General features: G+C 39.4%; 1 protein-coding gene across 1 annotated transcript in view; it reads right to left on the minus strand.

Annotated features, from left to right (window-relative positions):
* PIK3C2G (phosphatidylinositol-4-phosphate 3-kinase, catalytic subunit type 2 gamma) overlaps positions 1 to 21,706 on the minus strand; it is a 204,163-nt gene that overhangs the window by 73,769 nt on the left and 108,688 nt on the right. Inside the window, exons 19-23 of the mRNA XM_010566333.1 lie at positions 8,765 to 8,945; positions 7,304 to 7,411; positions 4,914 to 5,006; positions 2,607 to 2,736; positions 345 to 481 (exon numbers count right to left, since the gene is read on the minus strand). Coding sequence (XP_010564635.1) covers positions 345 to 481; positions 2,607 to 2,736; positions 4,914 to 5,006; positions 7,304 to 7,411; positions 8,765 to 8,945 — 649 coding nt within the window. The remainder of the gene's footprint in view (positions 1 to 344; positions 482 to 2,606; positions 2,737 to 4,913; positions 5,007 to 7,303; positions 7,412 to 8,764; positions 8,946 to 21,706) is intronic.

Genomic DNA, 21,706 nt, shown 5'->3' on the forward strand with positions numbered 1-21,706 from the left:
GACTTTGTATGGTTTATATAAAATAAAGTATTTAGAGAGCTGACTTAAAAAAAAAATCTTTTTGAGTTCAATACTTAATTTCTACTTCAGCTTCTCTTCACTTTGCTACTACATTTCAAAACATCTCTATGACACATCTTCATAGAAAATGTATTACAATGCACCTGCTCCAAAGCAGTATCTCCTTAGAAAGAGACTGGCATTTAAGTCAATTCCCTGGCTTCTATGCATGTGACTTGTTTGTCTTGTGTCTGAGTCATTTGTTTTTGATGCTTACTGCCATTTGGTTTCTTTTTTCCCATGGTAAAACATGAAATGTATAATAAGCTTCATTATGATGTTACCTCTTGGTAACTTGATTCCAGAGGATGGTGATGACGGAACCATTTTTTAATTGTGTTTTCTTTCAATGGTCCTATCAGTCCAGACTCCCTGTGGATCTTCGCTAGTGTGATAGCATCTGGCACCATCTGTACCAATCCTAATCAGATAGAAAAGAGTTCACATGAAAAACCTTCAACTTTAGAAAGATACAAAGATCATCAATGCATATTGCCTGTTGTTGGATCATTCCATACAGAAAAAAAGTATGCTTAAAAGCTTATGAAATAATGAATGCAATAGAAAATATAGATCAGGATTTTTTTTTTTTTCTTTCTCTTTGGAAACAAAAAACAGAGGACATTTTGTAAAAAGTGGCAGTTCTGTGAATGAGAAATAAAAACACCAATAACAATATTGTGGACATAACTGCCTCAAGGTACCAACAAGGCCAACCATTTAACGAGATTCAAAGTGGGTAGAATATGTACAAAACCAACAAAAATCTGTAAAAAATAGGATCAGATATTTACTATGAAACATTGAGTTATTTCATATGTGTTTATTCTCTAGAATGCTACACAAATTTTTCCGCAGTATGTGATGCTGATCACAGCTGGGAGAAAGGATACTAGATAGTACAGAAATTAGTCTGATCCAATATGACATAAATTGGGACTTTGAAGAGCAGAGAGAAGCCAACCATTTTGCAATGCTTCACTTGACTCCTCTGTCTCAACTGCATGCATTTAATTCCTTTTTTTGGAACCGAGACCAGGCTTGCCAGCCTTCTGTCCCTGTCCCCATGTGTGGTCCCCTGGCACGTCGTCCTGTAACTCTGCATTAGAGGAAGGACTTCCTCTAACGATTTCATTTGGTGACGGGCTCCTCTACTATACCATGCCTGGAAAGTGGCATTCTACCAGTGCTTTATCTGCTTTTCTCATTTCTGAGAAAAGTGATTTCCGTGTTCCCAGGACTATGAAATTATCACCTCTCTTATCTCCCTTGTGTGGAAAAAGTGGCCCACGGAGCAAGTCATTAGCCTAGGATTAGAAGACCTGGGTACACAAGTCTATTTAAGCACATGTCCTGTACAACCGCAGGCATGTCACTTGGTCCTCTTATCCTTAATCATTAACTGTAAATCAATTATATTAACACTTCTGTAGTTCATAAGGAAAGACCTTGTGAGCAAAATCTGTCAGAGAGAGGTTTTCTGCTGCTGTAGTACTGAAAGGAAGAGACTGTCAGGCAGAGAATATTATTTGCAGATGATCCTTTTATCTTTCTTGGCAAAAAGCAAATTAAGTGTTAGTATATAAGAGTGACTAGAACATTATGTTCAGAAATAGTATTCTTGCATTATTTGCCTTTGAAGCAGAAGCCTTCAAGCTTTGACTCCCATCTCTACAAAGAAGGGAGGAGTCTTTTTTCAGGTCACCTTAACCACCCACCATATGTGTGAACTCACCTATACTTTCTCCTAGTTCCTTCAGATCATTCATCCTCCCTCATTTTCTCTTTGTGGCTCAGAAAGCAATGATTTTTAAAAATTTTTTATTTTAATATTTTTGGCACAACAGGTAATCTTGATACACCAGTCTTCTATTTGTGCAAGGATTATTTTCAGTAAAAGGTTTGGAGAGTCAGTAAAAACTAGTAAGCTTATTGCTGTCAGTAAATTTCTTTAGCAACCAATTGGTATCCCTGCTACAGCTCTGCTATAACAACCATAAAAGAGAGAAATAAAGCTTTCAGATGAGTCAGGCCTGCCCTAAGCAGCATAAATCGCAAAAATAATATTTCAAAATCAACAATGCAAAGCTGTCATCACCTGTCTACAGGTACTTTCTATAGCCACATGCATCTAGGTTCCTTTAAGCATCTATGCAGGATCACACTGGATTAAAACTTTAGTAGCTATGGTCCATTTTCTCAAAGCCCTCTTTTTGATGTGTGAAGTTACATTTAAGAATTTGGTGCAAGCTGATGGTGTTAAGGCTTTTGGAAAATTCTAGTCTAAATTGCTACAAAATTCAATGAGTTTGGTTATATTTCTCCCAGAGAGGCAGAATGAATAAATAAAATGAACATTCAGAAGCAGGCAAGTATACAATTCAGGGCTCAAGTAACTGAAATTCTGAGCATTTCTTTTTTCTTTAAGGGGGAAGATAAATAAGACATCCATGAAAATAAAAGTTAAAGAGAGGATTTTTGTATACTGCTGTTTACATGAAATATGAATAATGTAATATAGCTAACTTTTATAATCTAAAACTGACCTTGGCCTTTTCCTGTAGATAAACACCTATAAATTATCATTTGCATATCCATTCCCTCTTGGAGCCAAATACTGTCCATCACTCGAATAATTTGCAGAACCAGCATATCTTGACGTAGATCATCGCCTATCTGTGAAAATTGCACAAGAAATTCAGGTTTGTCCTTCAATACCAGACAGAAATAACTTCCTGTTTCATTTGGGCTTTTCCCCAACCACAATAGCTACATTCATTTTACAGTAAATCCCTCTTTTTTTTCTTCAAAGTTGCTACTTATCTTTCTGTGTCGGAAGAGGACAGAGTAGATGGCGCACACAGACAGAAACAGTTTTGGCAGCCAGTGAGATGGTAACAAATGCTCCCTGATTAACTGCAGCCTTTCTGCTTATTATTCCTATGTAATTATTAGAGTTTGAAAATTTAATCCGGAGGTAGGATCCTAATATAGTTACATTTTAAAGTCTACCTAATGCTATATACCTTTTCACAAATGACAGTGTTTGTCTAATGTTAAGCTTCACAACTTGGTATTTGCAGCAAGCTGAAGGGGAATTTTATCATGAATTTATATTTTACCCATGACATGATTCATATTCAGTTTCAAACAGTGATGCAGTGTTGACTGCTCTCCCCATGGAGTCGGTCAAACAATAATCTTAGTGAAATGGGGCTTTAATTGTAGCCACAAGAAGTAATGAAAAGATTATTTTCAACCATGGCTGAGTAAATGGCCTGTGAAAACAAAAGCCCTGCTTTTTTTTGTTTCTCCCCTACCCACCCCATCTAAAATACATGTGACTTTTACTGGTATTTTTAAGTGCTTTATTCTTTTATTACGTTCTTTTTATATAAGCGTTCCAATCTACAGACATTTACGGCCATGAAATGAGTACTTGAAGAGACATAAACTCATCTTTAAAAAAAAAAATCCAAATCTATTTTTCTTTCATTTAAAGGTAATCTTGATTTCAATTAATTCTTAGTACCTAAACCTGCAAAAAATCTTATTCCCTCCACTTACCTTCCCTCCTTCCCTCACATAAACAGTCAGTAGACAATTTAGCATGATATCAGTGCTTATCATTTTATGTATGCATTGTCCATCATGAATAAACAATAGAACTACGGTACAAGTAAAAGATACTTTAACACAACAGTCTGCTGACAGGAGAAGGTGATGCCAGCTGTAATACTTCTACAGCAACTGAACAGTTGGTTGTTGGTTGTACATTACTGGGCAGGGAAAACACTGTCTAGGTAGAACCAGCATAAATGTTTAAATGCCTTATGAGCAGCCATTTGCTCAAGTTGCTCATGTAAGTAGGAACCTGCCTATTTAACATTGATTCTCAGATGAAATAACGTAAGAACTGGTTTTCTGAATGTTCAGAAAAACATAACATTGCTAGCCTCCTCCTAACGAGCCTGGAAAGCATACTTCTATTCCCAAGAATCACAGGTGCTCTAAAGGTCAATTGAATTCAAGACAGCCTAAAAATCTTTTTTTTTTTTTTTTTTTTTTTAAATCAATTTTTTAAACTTCTGGTTTGGAAAATGATACTGCAAAAGATCTAGGAATAATGTCTTCGCAACACTGACCATTTTGTATACATCAGCCATTTTATGAACTTCAGTGTTCTTCTCCAAAACCAGTACCTACTTTATGCAAGACTTTTGCTCTCTTGAAAGAGAAGTAACTTTTGTGGATGGACACAGCACTGTCCTGAACTCTGAAGCTTTTCTAGGTCACAACTGGAAAATAAACCGGAGTTTATTTTCAGAGTCAGTTCCTCCAAGTAACTCCAATGAGACAGAGCTCCTCTACTGTCCCCTCCACCTCCCTCTTCCTCAGCCCATTCCCCTCCACTGGCTGACAGGGGCAGAATTAGTTCTGTGTAGCAAACGCAGTCTCTAACGCTCCAGTATTTTGATTTGTTAGAGACATATGGACAACGCTAATGGATTCCATCATTCTGAACTATCTCTTCTCTGAGACTTACCCTCTGACTTCAGTGTGGTAAATAAACTAGATTTAAAACATAAAATAATATTTTAGCCTGGTTGTCTCCACTGAGAAAAAAAAAATGCAAGAAGTCATTTGATTCTCTACCAATCAAAAAGTTGATACTTCAGTGCATTGCCTCGACATATCCCATTAAAAGTTCTAGTGTCAAAAAATAATTGGGAAAAGTGAACAGCAGAGCCAAATCAAACATGCTCACGCTCAAGGTTTAAAACATAAATTAGTTGAATTTCAAATCAACATTTTCCATACAAAAGGAACTGAGGATTAGAGGAAGAACATACCTTAAAAATAACATTGATGTTTCCACCAGGACCATTTGCATTGATGAAGGAGATTTTTAATGGAAAAGCATTGGACGTAAAATATGAACATGACTTCAGGGAAAAAAAGATGAGAGAGAAGAACAACAGTGTCACATATATAAACCATCAGGCTAATACAATCCCTCTGAAAAAGTACCATCTTTAAATACTGCTCTGTAGCACTGATAAAAAAATAAATAATTCTTGATATTATTGACTGTTTAATTGGGTCAGGAAAATGAGAAATTCTTTTTCCCCAGAGAGTTTGTTTCACTCAATAATCAGATTATATGAATGGATAATACTTTCCGTACTAATTGTTTTTCATTTTCACCCAGGCCTATTAACGATGAACTTTGGCTGGGATGAGTGGATGAAGTACATAAGACTGATCTAATGAGAATCTGTAAAGCACTGAAAAGCCTTTGGTCCTGTTATTTTCTGGAAAAAAAAAAAAAAGCCTAATCATACAATCTTTATGGAAGCAAAGAACCTAATAATTTCTTTGGTGATTTCACTGTGGCTGAGGATACAGGAAATTCTGAAAATCATAATCTATTTTATGTGGAATTTATCTTAATTAAATGTAAACTCTGACTTCTCATGCCCTACAGCTCCTTCCACCTGAAGACCTCAAAGGGCTTCAAAAAGCATTAATGAGCCAAGGACTGCAAATCCTGTGTGAGTTAGGGTGGTATTATTACCATCATTAAAAAAAAGGGGGGGGGGAACCCACTGAAAAAAACAACCAAAGACAATGGTAAGTTAATGGCCTGGTTTCTAGAAATAACGAGAACCCCACAGGAGCTACTGCTGTCGTTACCGGGTGAAGTGCAATGGAGGCTAATTTGAACAAAACCACTACTAGACACAGCTCTCTCTTGCTTTTCATCTAAACATCTCAAAGCATGGTACAAGCATACAAATATTGCCTTAGCCACATCGTACCTCTGCGATATGCAATAGTTATTATTGATGATGAAATCCTGACCCCCTATGGAATTTTGCCAATTGAAATGTCTCAGTAAGTGCTTGAAAGGTTGCTGTGAGATAATGCATTACTGACAGAGCTGGAAGCAGCGCTTGCTACGAGTAAAATCAATAGATGACACCAAAATGAATTAAATTTAGGTAATTATAAGCACTTAAAAATTCTAATTTGCATGATTATACTGACATACAGTTCAATCAAGAAGCTGCATATATTTATAGCAAGATAATGGCCTATAATGATACAAGAAAAATGAAAAAAAAAAAAAAAAAATCTCTCTTCAGATACTTATATTTAAACATTTTGTATCCGTCCAGCCAAGTTGGTGCAGTATAAATAGCACGACATGGTGAGATACCTTCCCATTAGTCATTATTTCCAAAAAGCCTGAAAGCAGTGAGAAGCAGCAGGCTTCAAATTCTTCTGACTTATATCATACACAATTGGCCCAAGCCTGCAGGGTGCTGGAAGACCTCTGTTCTCAGCAAGATCAAGGCTGAATAGCAATTATTTGGAGAATCACAGGTCAAAGGCAACTGAAGGGATCAGCACCTCTTAGAATCAGGTCCACTGTGGATAATGAGCCAGAGAACAAAAATAGAGCACAAATTGCTGTAATTAGGTAGCTGTAACTGGTAATATACATAGGTGTTCAGGTTTGTTTTTTCTTGCTGCTGAATACCTTTTCCTTCTCCGGAGATGGGACAGCTTATTCCTGGCATAATATTGTTTATGAAAACATTTCTAAACAATGAATAACTGAGTCTTAGAACCGTGGTCAAAGTCAAGTCAAGTAACACTAAAGAGCATTGTTGTTTCATTTATTTTTAAGTCATTTTTAATAGGTTCATGGACACAGGTATGTTACTGTGAATATTTAATATACTAGCAATTCTCAGTCATGTGCCTAGTGTCACCTCAGCAAAAAGAGAATTAGTCCTAGACCTTTGGCTGCTCCCATACGTGACGGGGGAGAGTCTTAGATGAAAACCAAACCTGCCACCAAAAGCTACCTGGGCAGGATGGTAACAAGGTCTCAGCTTCAGGGAAGCCAGGTGCCCTTGCCGATCCCAAGGCCACGGCAGGGCATCCGAGCTGGGAGCAGGCTGCTGGGAGTTTGACACCTCTGCTGTCGCAGCTGCGGAAGGCGAGACATGCACGAAACGCCCACCCCACCAGTCCCCTTCACCTCTGCCTCCAACAAAGGCCCCTAGTTCAAAGGGGATTAGGCTAGATGTCAGTTTACCAGATGACTCATGCTTAATACCAGTAAGATTATTTCCCAGTCAATGCAGACATTCACTCCGTCTCCCCCTTTATACTAATAAAAACACCAAATAAAATTAAATACGTAATCCATTGCATGAACTAGACTTACGTCTGCCTCTATGCCTTGGACCACAAGCGCAGGATTCAGGGGAAGCCGGCAAACCTTTACCTCCTGGAAGAACTGCTGAAGTCTGTTGAGTTCCCCCTTTAACACCTCCTGCAACATGTGAATCATTATGGCAACATGAAAGAACATAACAGCAGCTTTTAAGCCGTTGACTGTCTTTCTATATTTTAAACAAGCAGTACAATTTCTGGAGCGAGTAGCATCCATGTAACCTTGTAACAGCTAATGAGGTCACACTGAGGTGCAGTTATTAAAAATAAGAACTGTAATTTTACTGTACATTCATGCTTTTTCTGCCTAGATGCACTACCAGTTCATGCTGTCACATAGGTTCAGATTCAGTACCCTTCATTAGAGGCTGATTAGCCTTGCACCTGCTCTGCTGCGTCTCGTGTCTTTTTTGCCTTGCTGGACAACTTCACAATTCGTAGCTTGTTGCCTCAACACTGGGATCTCCCTTGCCTAACTATAGGTGTGTTAACTGCAAGGTTTGGGAGTTTCTCAGTATTGCAGTAACTGCAGCCTTCAGATTAATCTCTAAAATCTGAATTATGCATCAATAATGTATAATGTATCACTACTATTTCTTTTTCTTTACATGGATTTTTCTCTTTGCAAATATTTTTGTCTTTTTACTCCCGTGTTTGCTTTGCTGCTCTTGGTAGCAACACTGAGCGTTTTCTGAAAAATCATTTGAGAATCTTTGAAATCTTAATAAGGCAAAAAGAATTCATGTTAACCAGCAGTGGCAGGTATATTTTTATTTGGCTTTCTGGTCTGTCTTACTGAGAACTCAGCAAGAAGCAGATTTACACATCAGGTAAGTAGCAACAGCTGTCTTGGAAAATTAACAGTTTTGAATTGGAAATGTACCTATGCAATATAAAAGCTGCACCTGCTGGAGAAGATGACAGCAAGTCTTCTACTGCCAGGAACACATCTCTGCAGATATGAGTACAGTATTAATTGCTGAATGCTGTATTTGAGATATTAAGTACAGTCCACTCTGGTTGGCTTTGCTAAGAAATTAGCACGTTCAGCCTGTCAAGGACAGCTCTTAGCAAAATTTTAAAGAAATACTGCAGCTCTACAGGAGTCAAATGTTTTTGGTTGAGGCACTGAATGTGAGTGTTCTTTTCAGTAAAATGTTAATCAGCTTTGTTACCATTATTTCTAACTGCCTCCAAGTCTGGTCGAGAAGCCATTGATGAAGGAATTTAAATGGCTTAAAAGATCTGCTGACCTCAAGAATAATAGTGAGGAGAGTCGTCCCATTAAATACATATGTTTTACTTGTTTTCAGAGCAGCACAAAATTTTACAAATTTTAGTCAAATCTTGGGTTTATTTATGCAAAGGGCATTATAGGAAAGAAGTGTCACTTTAGAAAAAATAAAATTACCTGAAGAAACTTAGATGGAAAGGGAGGTAATTTTTAACAAACCTTTCTTTTTGGGTCACTGGCAGCTTTTACTTTCTTGGCCATGTCTTCCAGAATTCTGATAAGTTTCCCTTCCTTAGAAAACTCATTGTTCAGGGTTTTTCCAGCACAGAATTGGAGAGCAGCCAGTAGTTTCTGATACCAGATTCTGAAATGAACTTCATTCTGTGCATTCTTCAACAGCCTGAAGGAAGGAAGGGGAAAAAAAATCTGTGTATCTAAAAACTGATTTTTATTTTACATCACCTCTAGCAGGAACAATAAATGGACTCCAGACTAATCTGTGTTTGGTGACTTTGGGCAGCAGAAAATGTGTCACATAGTTTAACCCCAGCCAGCAACTAAGCACCACGCAGCCGCTCATTCATTTCCCCTTCACGCAGTGGGAAGGGGGAGAGAATCAGAAGGGAAGAGGTAAAACTTGTGGGTTGAGATAAGAACAGTTTACTAGAACAGAAAGAAAGAAACTAATAACAACAACTATAATAAAATGACAGTAATAATAAAATAATTGGAATATACAAAACAAGTGATGCGCAATGCAATCGCTCACCACTCACTGACCAATGCCCAGTTAGTTCCCAAGCAGCGATCCCCCCAGGCCAACTCCCCCCAAGTTTATATACTGGGCATGACGTCATAGGTACGGAATATTCCTTTGGTCAGTTTAGGTCAGCTGCCCTGACTGTGTCCCCTCCCAACTTCTTGTGCCCCTCCAGCCTTCTTGCTGGCTGGGCATGAGAAGCTGAAAAATCCTTGACTTAGCCTAAACACTACTTAAAGACAACTGAAAACATCAGTGTGTTATCAATGTTATTCTCATACAGAATCCAAGACATAACACTATACCAGCTACTAGGAAGAAAATTAACTCTATCCCAGCCAAACCCAGGACAATTTGTTGGCAGTACTCAAGTCCCAATTGATAGCTAATGAGATTCCATGTTGAATCACTAGGAACCTGCCACTTCTTCTTGTCATACATAGTGCAGTGCCTGTATTGCTGCTTATTTTTGCAAGAAGTTTACAAATTGAAAGTTGTATTTTTTGAAGTCCAGTCTTAAATATATATCCTGAAATCTATTCTTTTTTTTCTCCTGCCAGTACACTTACACATCCAAGCACATCTTTCAGCTAGGAGGTACGTTTAGAGACCATTTAACCTCAGATGTATCATCAGTGCTAAAAACTTTCACTATTTTAAGTTGAGGAGACACTTCTGAAATTGGCTAAAAAGAGTGAAATGAGCCCGCTTTATTCCTTTCTTCACTGGTAAGTGTTGGTCTAGAGCAAAAACTCAGCTCTTAGTTCTACTGAAGTTTGTAAAAGCTTTGGAACTGGAGTTATTACCAACATAAAAGTCAGAAATAAACCCAGAAACACACTACTTTTTTTTTTTTTCATGTTCACCATGCACTCTTCTCTAATTACACATTTATTTGGGCCAGGAAAGTTGTGGAGTTCAGTGGGCTTTTTTAGTTAATGGCATTAATCACTGGGAAATTTTTTCCTTATGTGGGCCAGAGGTTTTGTACACATTTGATTTATTTTTATTAGTGTAGGTGGAATCACCAGCTTTATATTACTACTAACACCCTACCCATCGCCTGGGATTTCCCTTTGCCTGTAGGACTGATGAACTGTTGTTTGCTTTTGTCTGAACTTTCCTCCCTACGACTTTATCCTTAAGAACATCTCAAACCCTAAATTCCTTATAAATGTCTGAATCTTAATGCAGTTTCCCATATCTCATGAGGTTAGTCAAACCTAGCAAATAATGCTAGTTTTCACAGGACAGAAATCAGAGAAGCTGTTGACTTTCAAGGCACATCACATATGAATATGTCACATAAGAAAAAGCAAGAACAAGTTATATATCAAGCGCTGATATTTAAAAGTAAAAAAAATAATATCATAATTCCTATAGACGATTCAACTCCTTCAAAGCATATATAAAGCATTACAATATTGCTACCACAGCCCATGCATCTTTTGGTGATGAGGGATTCTTGTCATCTTTTATAAGGCAATGATCCTTCTAGGTCCTCTTTTCCTATGTAATTCAATGCAGAATAACGTCACCTACTGGTTTCTGAAAAGCCTTTCCAGTTACACAAAACCTCTGAACATCTAAGGGTTTATAAGTACTGAAAATCTTAAAAGAATGTGTGGTGTTTCTATCAGAAATGCCTAGACATGAAAGGGAAGAGATATGAGAAGTTTATCATCAGCACTCTCTGGAGCAGATTGAAATGACATTTCTTTCTGTAGACTAGTAAAAACAAATAATTACTTTTTGGATCAGAAAGAAATACATATTGTCATTGCAGTGCCTGGTGGAAGGCAAACCCCAGCACATAAATGCAACTGCATTCTTATCCTGAACCCTCCACAAACTGAAGAAGGCTGAGAGCACATGCATTTATGGTGGTGAATAAACTAATTCTTCCAGATTTCAAGCAGACTAAGTCCAAGATTCCACAGGATAGGATTCATTTGCTTAAATGTGCCATTTCAGATGTCCTAGGAAATCTTATTTGGCCTCCAGCTGCTGCCTTGGAAGGGCATGGGTCCACTAGAGGCAATACCTCGTGTGTGCCACTCCCATGCTGATGCCTCACATGCCCTGTGCTGTCTAAAATAGCCTATGTTTAGGGTACTGAATCACACTCTGCAGTGGCCTTTTTAAGATCAGTTGTAGGCAAACAAGGTGATTTAAAACAAAAACATACTCTGTCCACTTCAACAAAATCCAGGAACAGGGTTGGCGATTATTTTTTAAGCAAAAGCATTACTGGCACAATCCAAACTGTCACATGGGCAGGAATTTTAGTGTACTGAAGCAGAGCCCAGCTCAGTCCAGCTAAAGAGCTTACATTTCTCTTGGACCACAGTCAGAATAAACTTGTTCACTTCTGCCCTGCAAAGGCAAGGGCACCTAAGAAAAGACGACATCACTGTGATACCTATTTTGAACTGGCCAGGTTATGTTGGTGCAGAATCTTCTGTTTGCACTTAGGCTTGCATTGGCATCGGCTCCTGAGCATCTAAATCATATTTGTTCACCTACTCCTTTTTTAATGGTACATATTTAGGGAATCCAGAAAGGCTACCTTTTCATGAGATGTCCTTTTAATCCTCTCAGATACACAGAATATTAAAACAACTTTTATTTCCCTAAAATGAAAGGCTTAAGATTTCACATGAAGGAAGCAAAAGTGCAAAACCAAAATGTTTTCCTATTTTAAACAGAGCTACTCCCTGCATAAGGCAGATCAACTTAGAAGATCCATTTTTTGATTATTCTTATGGCCGAGTGTTCGTAGAAAATAAGCTTATATACATATACAATACAAAGATTTCTTTTCGACCTGAGAAAGATTATGGGCCAGATTCAGATAGCTTACGTCTATGTGAGGACAGAGGATGTATAGAGGCTGAAGCCTCTCACATGTGCTTCTTGAGCCCAGTCCATGGGGAAAGTTGAGGCAGTCATCATGATCTCACTGGTAAAATCCATTTCCATACCAGCCGCAGCACAGCACACACCGCACAGTCTGAACCCACATGGCAGCTTTTGACAGGGCACGTGCTACCCCAGCAGCCCCGTGAAGGACTCGGGGCTCTGCACTCAAAACACGTCTAGCAACTGCGGTACAGGCAGCGCAACTTCCTTCTGCCTGCCCACGGGGGTGGGTATGCTTTTAAAAGCCTGTAGACCTTAATTTGCAAAATAATTTGAATTAACTGGGTCTGACTTTTATATTCATTTTATAAAAGCAGTCCCAAGGAGGATAAAAAGGATAGCTTTTAATGTGATGACTCATTGTAGGCTTTGCTGAAATGTTTATTCAACAACTGAACAAATATGCTGTTGTAATTCTGTCTTCCCAGCTTCCTGGCACACACATCCTCAGTCTGCCATTGCGAGAACTCAGCAGAGATAGGAAAGCCTGCAACTTCTGAGGCTGCAGGATAGAGAAACGCTTAAGACACTAATGAAATTTTCAAGTTAGAACAGGATGCCTAGCTGTGACAGAGGAAGACAAAATTGGAATGATATAAAACTCAAGGCTGCCAGTAAGGGAGTATGTGAAGTTGTTTGGTTTTTGGTTTGGTTTTTTTTCCCCCTGACAATTTTCACAGGATTCTGCAAGACAGAACTCAATATAAAAGCCTGGCTTCATGCCAGGCCTAGAGAGAGAGGATCTTCTTCCTAACAACAGGGAGACTTCCTCTCTCTTCAAGCTTCTCTGATTTGGGACAAACACCCTCATTCTCAGCAAGGCCAGGGGAATTCAGACACTGTCCCAAGGTCACTTTTGTGAAATAGCACAACAGGACTGGAAACAGAAGGATGCTGACCTGAAATTTAGCAATGAAGCAAACTAGACTGCCTCTGCATAGCAGCAGTCAGAGGGTCAAAGTCAGATTCTGGAGTGCCCTGAAAGATGCCCCTGACTTCTGCAAGCAGCTGCTTCTCTTCCTTTCTGCATTCACCCACTCCATGCCTGCAAGGTGGCTCCAACCCCATGTTCTGGTACTTGCAGCTGCAGAAGTTTGTGTATCTCTTTTCCAGGTACACAAACACAAGTGTGCTGGAGAGATTTTTGCCATAGGGCAGAAGGGAAGGTGGGATTGAATCAGGCTGAGTTGGCTGCTCTGTCAGAGAAGGAGACACAGGGCTAAAACCAGCAGCTACGGCGAAAAAGGAAATCGGAAAAAAAAAGGGAGGGGGAAAATAAAAAAAGGAAGGAAAGGAATGAGATTGGATGGTTCTTGGTACCAAAACAAGTGAGCTGGCCTTATTCTCCTATGGTGTGGGGAGAGAAGAAAGCTGGTGCTCTGAAGGCCTCACAGCAGACTCTCTGAGTTGGATTTGGCAGACAAGTGAAAGAGTGAGGCTGCTCAGACAACTGCTGCTTGAACGTCTGTTCCTTGTCTCCTTCAGAAAGGGGAGCAGGGTGAACCAGAAAGTAACGCCTGACAGGGCGGATTAGCTTGCAGGTAGCCTGTTAAACCACATTGTAGCAAAAGAAACCCAAGAAAAGGCCAGGATCTCCAGTATCTTATTGCAGGTTTAACCCCTACCTGCTATGAAAGAGCAAGATACAGTCCGACTGGGTTATTTACACGTGGTGTCAGAGTAGTGACCCTAGTTAATTCATTTCCAAGTGATGTCTGGTATTTATTACACAAAAGCTGTGCCTACCAGCACACACACTGTGTACTCTTTGCTTAAGGTGTTTTGAATTCAGAGACACACCATGAAAATGAGGTGCCTTAGGGTTTTAAGGTGAGTGCTGAGCTACTTACTGTCATCGGTCATTCTTTGGTAAACTTGACCAAGGAAACCAATATGCTTTGCTGTGAAGGTATATTTCATGCTTTTTTTCTGTTTCACTAAGCTGGAGGCAGGACAAGTCACAGAAGAAAACATTAGTGCAAGACTGTTGCTCATTATAGCAATAATTGTTTTAAAATGATTCCCCACAGCCCTTCGTATCGAAGATTAGCACACAAACACACTTCTCTACCACTGCACAGCCTCCATGTCTGTCCGAGGTTGCCATCCATCTTGATTTTCATTAGACATCCTGCAACATTTCCAAGCTGTCCTTTGGGCTTTATTGTGCCATGGAGCCGTGGCACACACGCAAAGCATATGACTGATTTCATTTTTGACTCCTTGAAAAAAACATTTTACTGTTTGCATTCGTAGACACGAGAATAAGGGGTGGTTTGCCAGTGGGGTTGCATTTGGGCTTTGCCGCTTCTTAAGTCCCACTGCAAGTGACCCGCAGCCACAAGGATGAGAGAGATGACAAAAACGTGCAGCTAAAGATCGATACCTCCATCTAGCCTGTGATGGGCCATGAGGATGAGTGAGCAACCGCTGCTATTCATTACTCAGTTGCAAGTAAAAGCTTTCTTAGTATTTTCTTTTATCTTCCCAAGATTACCCTGGACAAGGTTTTTACCTCCCTGGCACTGATAACGGGAATAATCCGTTTGACAGAGATATCAATATAGCAAGTACTGCACAACACTGTGAACTCCAATGAATTCCATATTCTGGAATAAATAGTAAAATACCAAGTACGTCTCGTCCTCCATCCCTTACGCCCGCAACTCCCCTTACTCCTCTGCAGAGCACAGCCAAGTCTGCAGAACTCATCTTTTTCACTTCCTAGCTGGTCTGCTCAGGCATGGCCTCTTTAGACACAGCCAAACTCTAAGGCAGCAGAGTGCCAAGCTGACAAATATGACTGTGGCTTTTCTGATCTCTTTGCCAGTGCCTAGGATGGATGACTGAACTTCTTGAAGCTCCCAGAAACGTGTCTGTAGGATGGCAGCTATTGCTTCAGAGAACAGAAAGGAACACTTGCACTTGTTGCAATGTAATCTCTGTTCCCAGCCTCCTTCACAGCCTTAGTGAGATAAGCCTTCACTGGACAGCAAAATTTAATTTCATTAACCTTGCTGGAAAGTGTTAAAGTGGCTCTGTTCTCATGGTCCGTTGTTATTCAAGAGAAACATACAGGCTATGTCTGTCAAATTCCTTTAAAAAATAGATACAGGATAATACCTCCCTTTTTAAACTAACCTCACATTCTAGAAAAGTGTGATTTACTACTCCAAGTCAGAAAGGAAACCACAGAAAACAGCAGCACCGTTCTGCATAGCCCTATTGGGGCGTGGCAATCAACAAAGCAACAGATGTCAAAACAAACCAGCAACTGAGAAGCACAAAATGCCTAACATGTTGTGAACAACGCAATTTCTGCAGGGGAGAATGGGGAGCAACGACAGTTAGGCAGAAGGATGAATGTACAATAAAGATGGAAGGGACATCACAGTTCTCCCAAGTGACTGCAGTACTGAGCATTTTCTATAGTTTAACAGAAACACAGTGCGAGGCCATCCACTTGACTGGAAGGACCAAGGCTGAACTCTCTTTCACTGTCCCTTTCTTTGACCAAGAACAAAGCCAGCAGAAAGGGAGAGGCACAAGAGGGCTGGCCCAACTCTGCCTCATCTGCCAACCTTTCTTCTCTTCTTTCTTTCTGTTCTAGAACAAGAAGAGATTGAAAGTTTACATTTCTTGAGTAGACTGAATGAAGCGTGGTACAATATTTTCTCTGAATCTTTCTAACCAAGCAAGTCTCCAGGATGGAAAAGCAGCAGCTGTTCAGCTTGCACCACCTGTCTGCTTTTGGCTCTTCACACCTCGCACATAAGAAACCTGCAGTCTTTTTCACCTGCTACTTCTCATAAAACAGAGCTGCTTTTATAGACTCATTTTTCAAAGCATTACCCTTGAATGGAAAATACCTCTGCTTAAAGAGAAATTTTGTTTTAAAAGGCCACGTGATACATTTGCTTTCGTTTTTCTGATTTTTTTTTTTTTTTTATAACATAACTTAGAACAGATGTCTAACATGTTAGTCTCCCTTAGACAACAAAAACTGTTGCAGACTTATTATAAAGTATGCTGGTTAGACTTGAGAAGCACATTCTATGGGAGCCAAGGGATTAGTTGCCATTACTTGCTAATCTCCTCTCAAAGACCTTTATGAACAAGGCAACACAAATTACATCCAGATAAATCACTCGATCCAGTAGATTCAATCAACCCAGTTCCCCCCACTCCTGCTGAATGCCTTAACTGTGGAATGCATGTCCTGCTGACTCACAAAAAATTAGCAGATCAGTGAAAACAAATGCTATGCTACACTACGCAAGTAAGTTGCCAAACTCTGCTAAGGTTGCCTAGCAGAAAAACGTTTTATTTGATACGTAATATGGTTAGTTGCACACACTTCTGTGTTAAGAAAATAAACCCCAGATAAAACTGGTTTTGTCTGGAGAAGAAAGAGTATTTAACTCAAAAATTAACTGTAGCAAGAATTAGTAGGAGAGTATAATGGTGCACAGGTACCACTATCACTACTGGATAGTAGATGCTACCTGGTCTAAAGTAATGATCACCCTCAGAACCTATCTTCTCCAATTTGTTGGATGGACACGTTAATGTCAATATAAGTGCTACAAGAATCACCTAGTAAAAAGAAATACTAACAGTGTCTGTCTCTTTCTGCTCCAGTTTGTAAAAAAAACCCAACCCAACCCAAAAAACTGTTAGCAAAGTCGCTCTCTTTCTGGTCCGCTCCTCTTCATTGGGTGGGGTCTGCAAGCAGCAGAGGACCAATTTATTAACACACTATCACGAACACAAAAAGTACCTGCACCAGAACACCAGCATAACAAAACTAGTGGTTGTTTCCAACAACATCTATATACAACAGTGCTGACCTTGGATAACTTCAGAATCTGTGAGTGAGGGTTCACAGTCCACCACAGATCCCACTCTAATAACACGTAAATCCAAAGCTAAAGAAATTAAACGCCTTCACCCCCAAGTGTCGTTAATACTGAGAATGACTTAAGCTCAGGCTTGCAACTATAGGTCTAACTGTTCTCAACTATTAATAGAAAAATTACCACTGTCTCAATAAAGAGAATCAAAGAGAATGATTAACTTTGCTCTCCAAAACCTGTATTCCTAATTAAAAAAAAAAAAAAAAGCTGCTTACTGAATGTATTGCATTTAATATCTGCATGCAGATTATCAATGGGGCAGTATTATTTTGCACTCAAAGAGAAACATGTCATTCAAGTCTGGCATTAATTTTGAAAAGACTAGCTCCATCTTTGCCAGTGCTTTCTTCACGTGACTAGGTACATCCCTGTCTGCACTTTTTTCAAAATTGCAGATTTTGTCCTCAGAACAAATGCCATACTGTTATCAGAATTTCATGCAGTATCTTACTTAGACCAGAATCAGCAAGCCTGAAAGCTACCAACCATCTATCTTGGTAATAGCTTAGAGTAAATTTGTGGCACAGGAACTGAAACGCACCATTCATTCCAGGCATAACAGAAATTGTTGTATTCTTCCCAGTGGGTAACTGCATTGGAAGCTTGCAACGAATGGGATTAGATCGGATAATCACCACTAAAATAAGCAGACCCAATGGCTTTAATGGGATGATGTCCAAATATGCCAGCAATTAATTGGATACAGGAGGGGACTAAGCTACTCTACTTTCAAACCATATAAATAAAACACAAAATTAATCCAAGTTTAAGCAGTCCACTAGAGCCAGTGGAGCTGCTAAACTTTGTATTGTACCTGGATTTAGGCCACAGTTACCACAGCAATACATTGAGGAGAATCTGAAAATGTTTCTCTTCATCTGCCTATTGTTTGGGTAGTTCATGTCTACCAAAATGGCTTTGGATGGCTTCTGTAGCTTCTAGTTAGCTTCACAGCTGGAACAAAAAATCCCTCATGACACCATAAAACAAAATGTATGACACAGAGCTAATTCTGTATGGTTCTGCATGCACTGAACAATCCAGATTTACACAAAACTGCAGAATTAGACCTGAGCTACACTGCAACACTCTGGTTAACTTCACTTTAAAATGTCGTATGCACTTGCTTGATTTTGGGTTTGGGGTTTGGTTTTTTGGGGGGGGGGGGGTGATGTTGTTTGTTTTTTACTTTTTTAACATACTAATACAGAAGTAGATTCAGGGAGAAAACTGAAATTGTCTTTCTACAAGGTCATTACGGCTTTTGGCTGCTCATATTAGGAGCAGTTCCAGATTTTATTCATACATTCTGAGTCAGATCTGTACTTTATAATCCTAGAGTTTTCAGATTATCATTCTTATGACTCACTCTGGGCACGGGGAGGGAGGGGTTTGGTTTTTGGGAGGGAATAAGATGAGAGTGACATTGTTTTGCAAATATTATGTCATTCAAAAGAATTTATTCTGCAGAGCAGTAGATCTTGAGATGGGCTGTTAATTTTCCTATTCGCTCTGCACTCAGTTACAAGAATTTGCTTTGTTTAACAATGTCTACAGTCAAAGCTGTTATCTTTCAAGTAGAGTCTCAGGTTTTTACAGACAAGGTGCTCAGACGCCAACAGCAGAGGAAGGAAGAATGAGATTTGATGCATTGCAAATACATGTGGAGTTAATGTTTCTTTTAAGGCAGCACCACTTCTACCTTGCTGGAAGAACCTGCCTATATCCATTGTGTCTTGAGTGCAGGTAATTCAGGTACAAGAACTAGGATCCTGATCCCACATTACTTCCTGACATGTCAGTCTCTTCTGGTTCTTTACTTTCATCTGGACATCTCTGCTCTAGCTAGTGGCCCTGCTTATCTTCTTTTCCCAATATCTAACAAAGGGAACTTTTTTCAGATCACTGTAGGGAGGTATAATGAGCCTTCAGCTAGGTACTGCTTTAGTGTTTCAGCAATGATGATACCTCAGTGTAATTACAAGGTTGCAAAACACTGTTTTCAGTGGACCTCTCATATCTCACATAGTATGCTTTCTGTAAGACAGTGAGTCTTCTTTTTCTGGCAATTTGCCACGTGGCACCTCAATGCTGTACAACAACAAAGACTGCATGGATCAGGTGGGCAAGATCACAGCAACTTGTTACCTTTGTGCAGGTGTGTGTGTGACTGTCAAAAGAACAACTTTGAGAGTACCTCCACAGCTCAAATAAAGTAGTGCATGAAGACTTATGGTCATTTACACTTCAAAAATAACTAACAAAACCAATTTGTTTTCAGGGAACAGAAGAGAGAGAATCAGACTTTACAATAGGGAAGTCTCTAGAGTCCCAATAACACTTTTTCATCTTTTTATGATTCTCACTCTTCTAAGGGAGAAATCTCTTCAGACTGCAGCTCTCCTTATGCATAAGGCTACTCTGCAGTCTTCTTCAAACAATATGATACCTACCATGTTTTCATTTAATTAAAGGAAAGAAGACCATGAGAGACAGCTCTTGTCTGCTCATTCCCGTCAGTGGCAGGACACAACAACAAGCATTTACATTGTGAAGAGGAGTGTTTCCATTATCTTCATACCCCTTCTTTCTAAGCCTATTTTCTTTCTTTCTCTCTGGTTTTAGTTTTCTTCCCCTTTTGTTGGTCTCTGTTCATTTTTTGCTCCCCCCTATATATAGCAATAGTATCTTTTGCAAGGGTCAGTCAGAGAGGAGAGCAGAGCAGAGAAGGAAGTATCTTTAGATTTCTCCTTTTTAAATACTGGTCTGGTTCTGATCTTCCTTCCATTTCATTGCATTACTGCCACCAAATATTGTCTTTGTAAAAAGAGAAGTGGGAATTTGAAGTTAAGCTCATGTACCAGGGAAGCTTGCTGTAAGATATTAGTAAGAGAAAAGTTTTCTTTTTCAGTTGGCCCAAGGGTATTTTCCTAGTCGACAGCTGGCCTAGTTACCATGGAAAACAGAACAGCTGGAGGGCAGGCACAGTAGGAAAGTGAGGCATAGACCTATGTGAAATTAGGTTGGCTTAGTTTGCAGAGGCTTGCTGAAATTAATCTCTCATTTCAGACAGCTCTTTCATTGCTGGGTAGTAGACATTAAGTCTCATCAAGGTTTACAAGTCCATCTTAGCTCTGCTAAGACATGTCCAAGTGTAGGACCAGATCTGAATAAACTTTTGAATAAACTAAATTCCCTTTTAATGAACCCCTAACCATGAAGGTGTTACTTCTTAAGCTTTTATCAAGGAAATCTTACATGACTCTCTTTAGGTCAAACCATATAGTCTTGGGGTTAAAATTAATAGATTTTACTGTCAGAAGAATTTAAGGCAGATATAAGAATGAAAATCCATCTTGAATTCCTGATTTTACTTGCTGGGTGACTTTGGCAACATTCTTTAATATTTCTATGCTTTTGTTTTCATTTTCAAAAGAGCAAAGGATTATTTACCTTCTCATAGGATGCTGTGTTTGTTGGTAAGCTGCTTTTAGGCCACAGAGGTAAATGCTACGGCAAATAGGTCTGTTTAATAACATTGCCACCTCCTTCCCATGTGATACTCATATAGCCAGCATTTTTCAATCATATGGGAGAAAAAAGCAGCCCTGGGCATTTTTTCACTCATGAGAAAAGCACAACTAAAATTTAGTTGTTGTGATGAAAAGTTCAGCTCTAGTTCCAAGATCACAATCACATTTGTGGAAGTATTATTGCAGTAAGCAGATGTCGTATCTCCATATGTCCTGAGTCAGGTAAAGAGGGGAGCATGTTCTCCAGGGGCCGTTACTGCATTGGCAGAACAAATATAGATCAGCCATCTGACACAAAATGCTACTGGGACTTTGAAACTCACTGGCTCTGCTATAGGTATCCTTCTTGCACTCAAAGCGCTGTCCTTACACTCAGTTCACGTGAGGGTGCAGCTGAATAGTGGACTGAGAGGCAGAAGTCACACCTTTCCTCCTCTCTCTGACCATACACATGCTCACTCACTTTTAATTGCATGAATACTCCTGAATCAGCCACATTTGTCCTTAAACGTGTACTCTGCTGAGTGAGCAAAAATCTGTGTGCGCCAAAAATTAATATGGATAAATGCCATATTATTTCTCCCAGCAAAGCGGTGGCAGTACTTACAGGGTGGCAGCCATCGGCGAGCCTTGCCAAGCCAGGCAAATTACTGTTTAAACCTCCTTTAAATTGCTGTTTAAAAACCTCCTGATGATAAAGCAGGGCAATAGCTGAAGACTGCACATGTGAGCTTTAAATTGGTGCAAAAAATTATATTAAAGTGCACTGTTATTTAAGTGACTTTCCATTTTCATACCATGACCAAGCAATGTACTTCTGAGTGACACACAGAACAAAGCACTGACAATTGCAAGAATATTTGCTGCGGTGGCTGCTTAAATTCATTTCAGCTAACTGCCCTATCAACAAAAACACATACATGAGATCTGCGGGTTATGCAAGTCACTCAAAAGCTGGCTAAGCAGTGCCATTAGACAAGTTTAATTAATAAAAATGCTTCTCCTGATAGAAATCATCACACACAATGGA

Source organism: Haliaeetus leucocephalus, unplaced genomic scaffold, assembly GCF_000737465.1.
Source record: "Haliaeetus leucocephalus isolate CR32 unplaced genomic scaffold, Haliaeetus_leucocephalus-4.0 Scaffold206, whole genome shotgun sequence".
In the NCBI taxonomy this organism is placed as follows: domain Eukaryota; kingdom Metazoa; phylum Chordata; class Aves; order Accipitriformes; family Accipitridae; genus Haliaeetus; species Haliaeetus leucocephalus.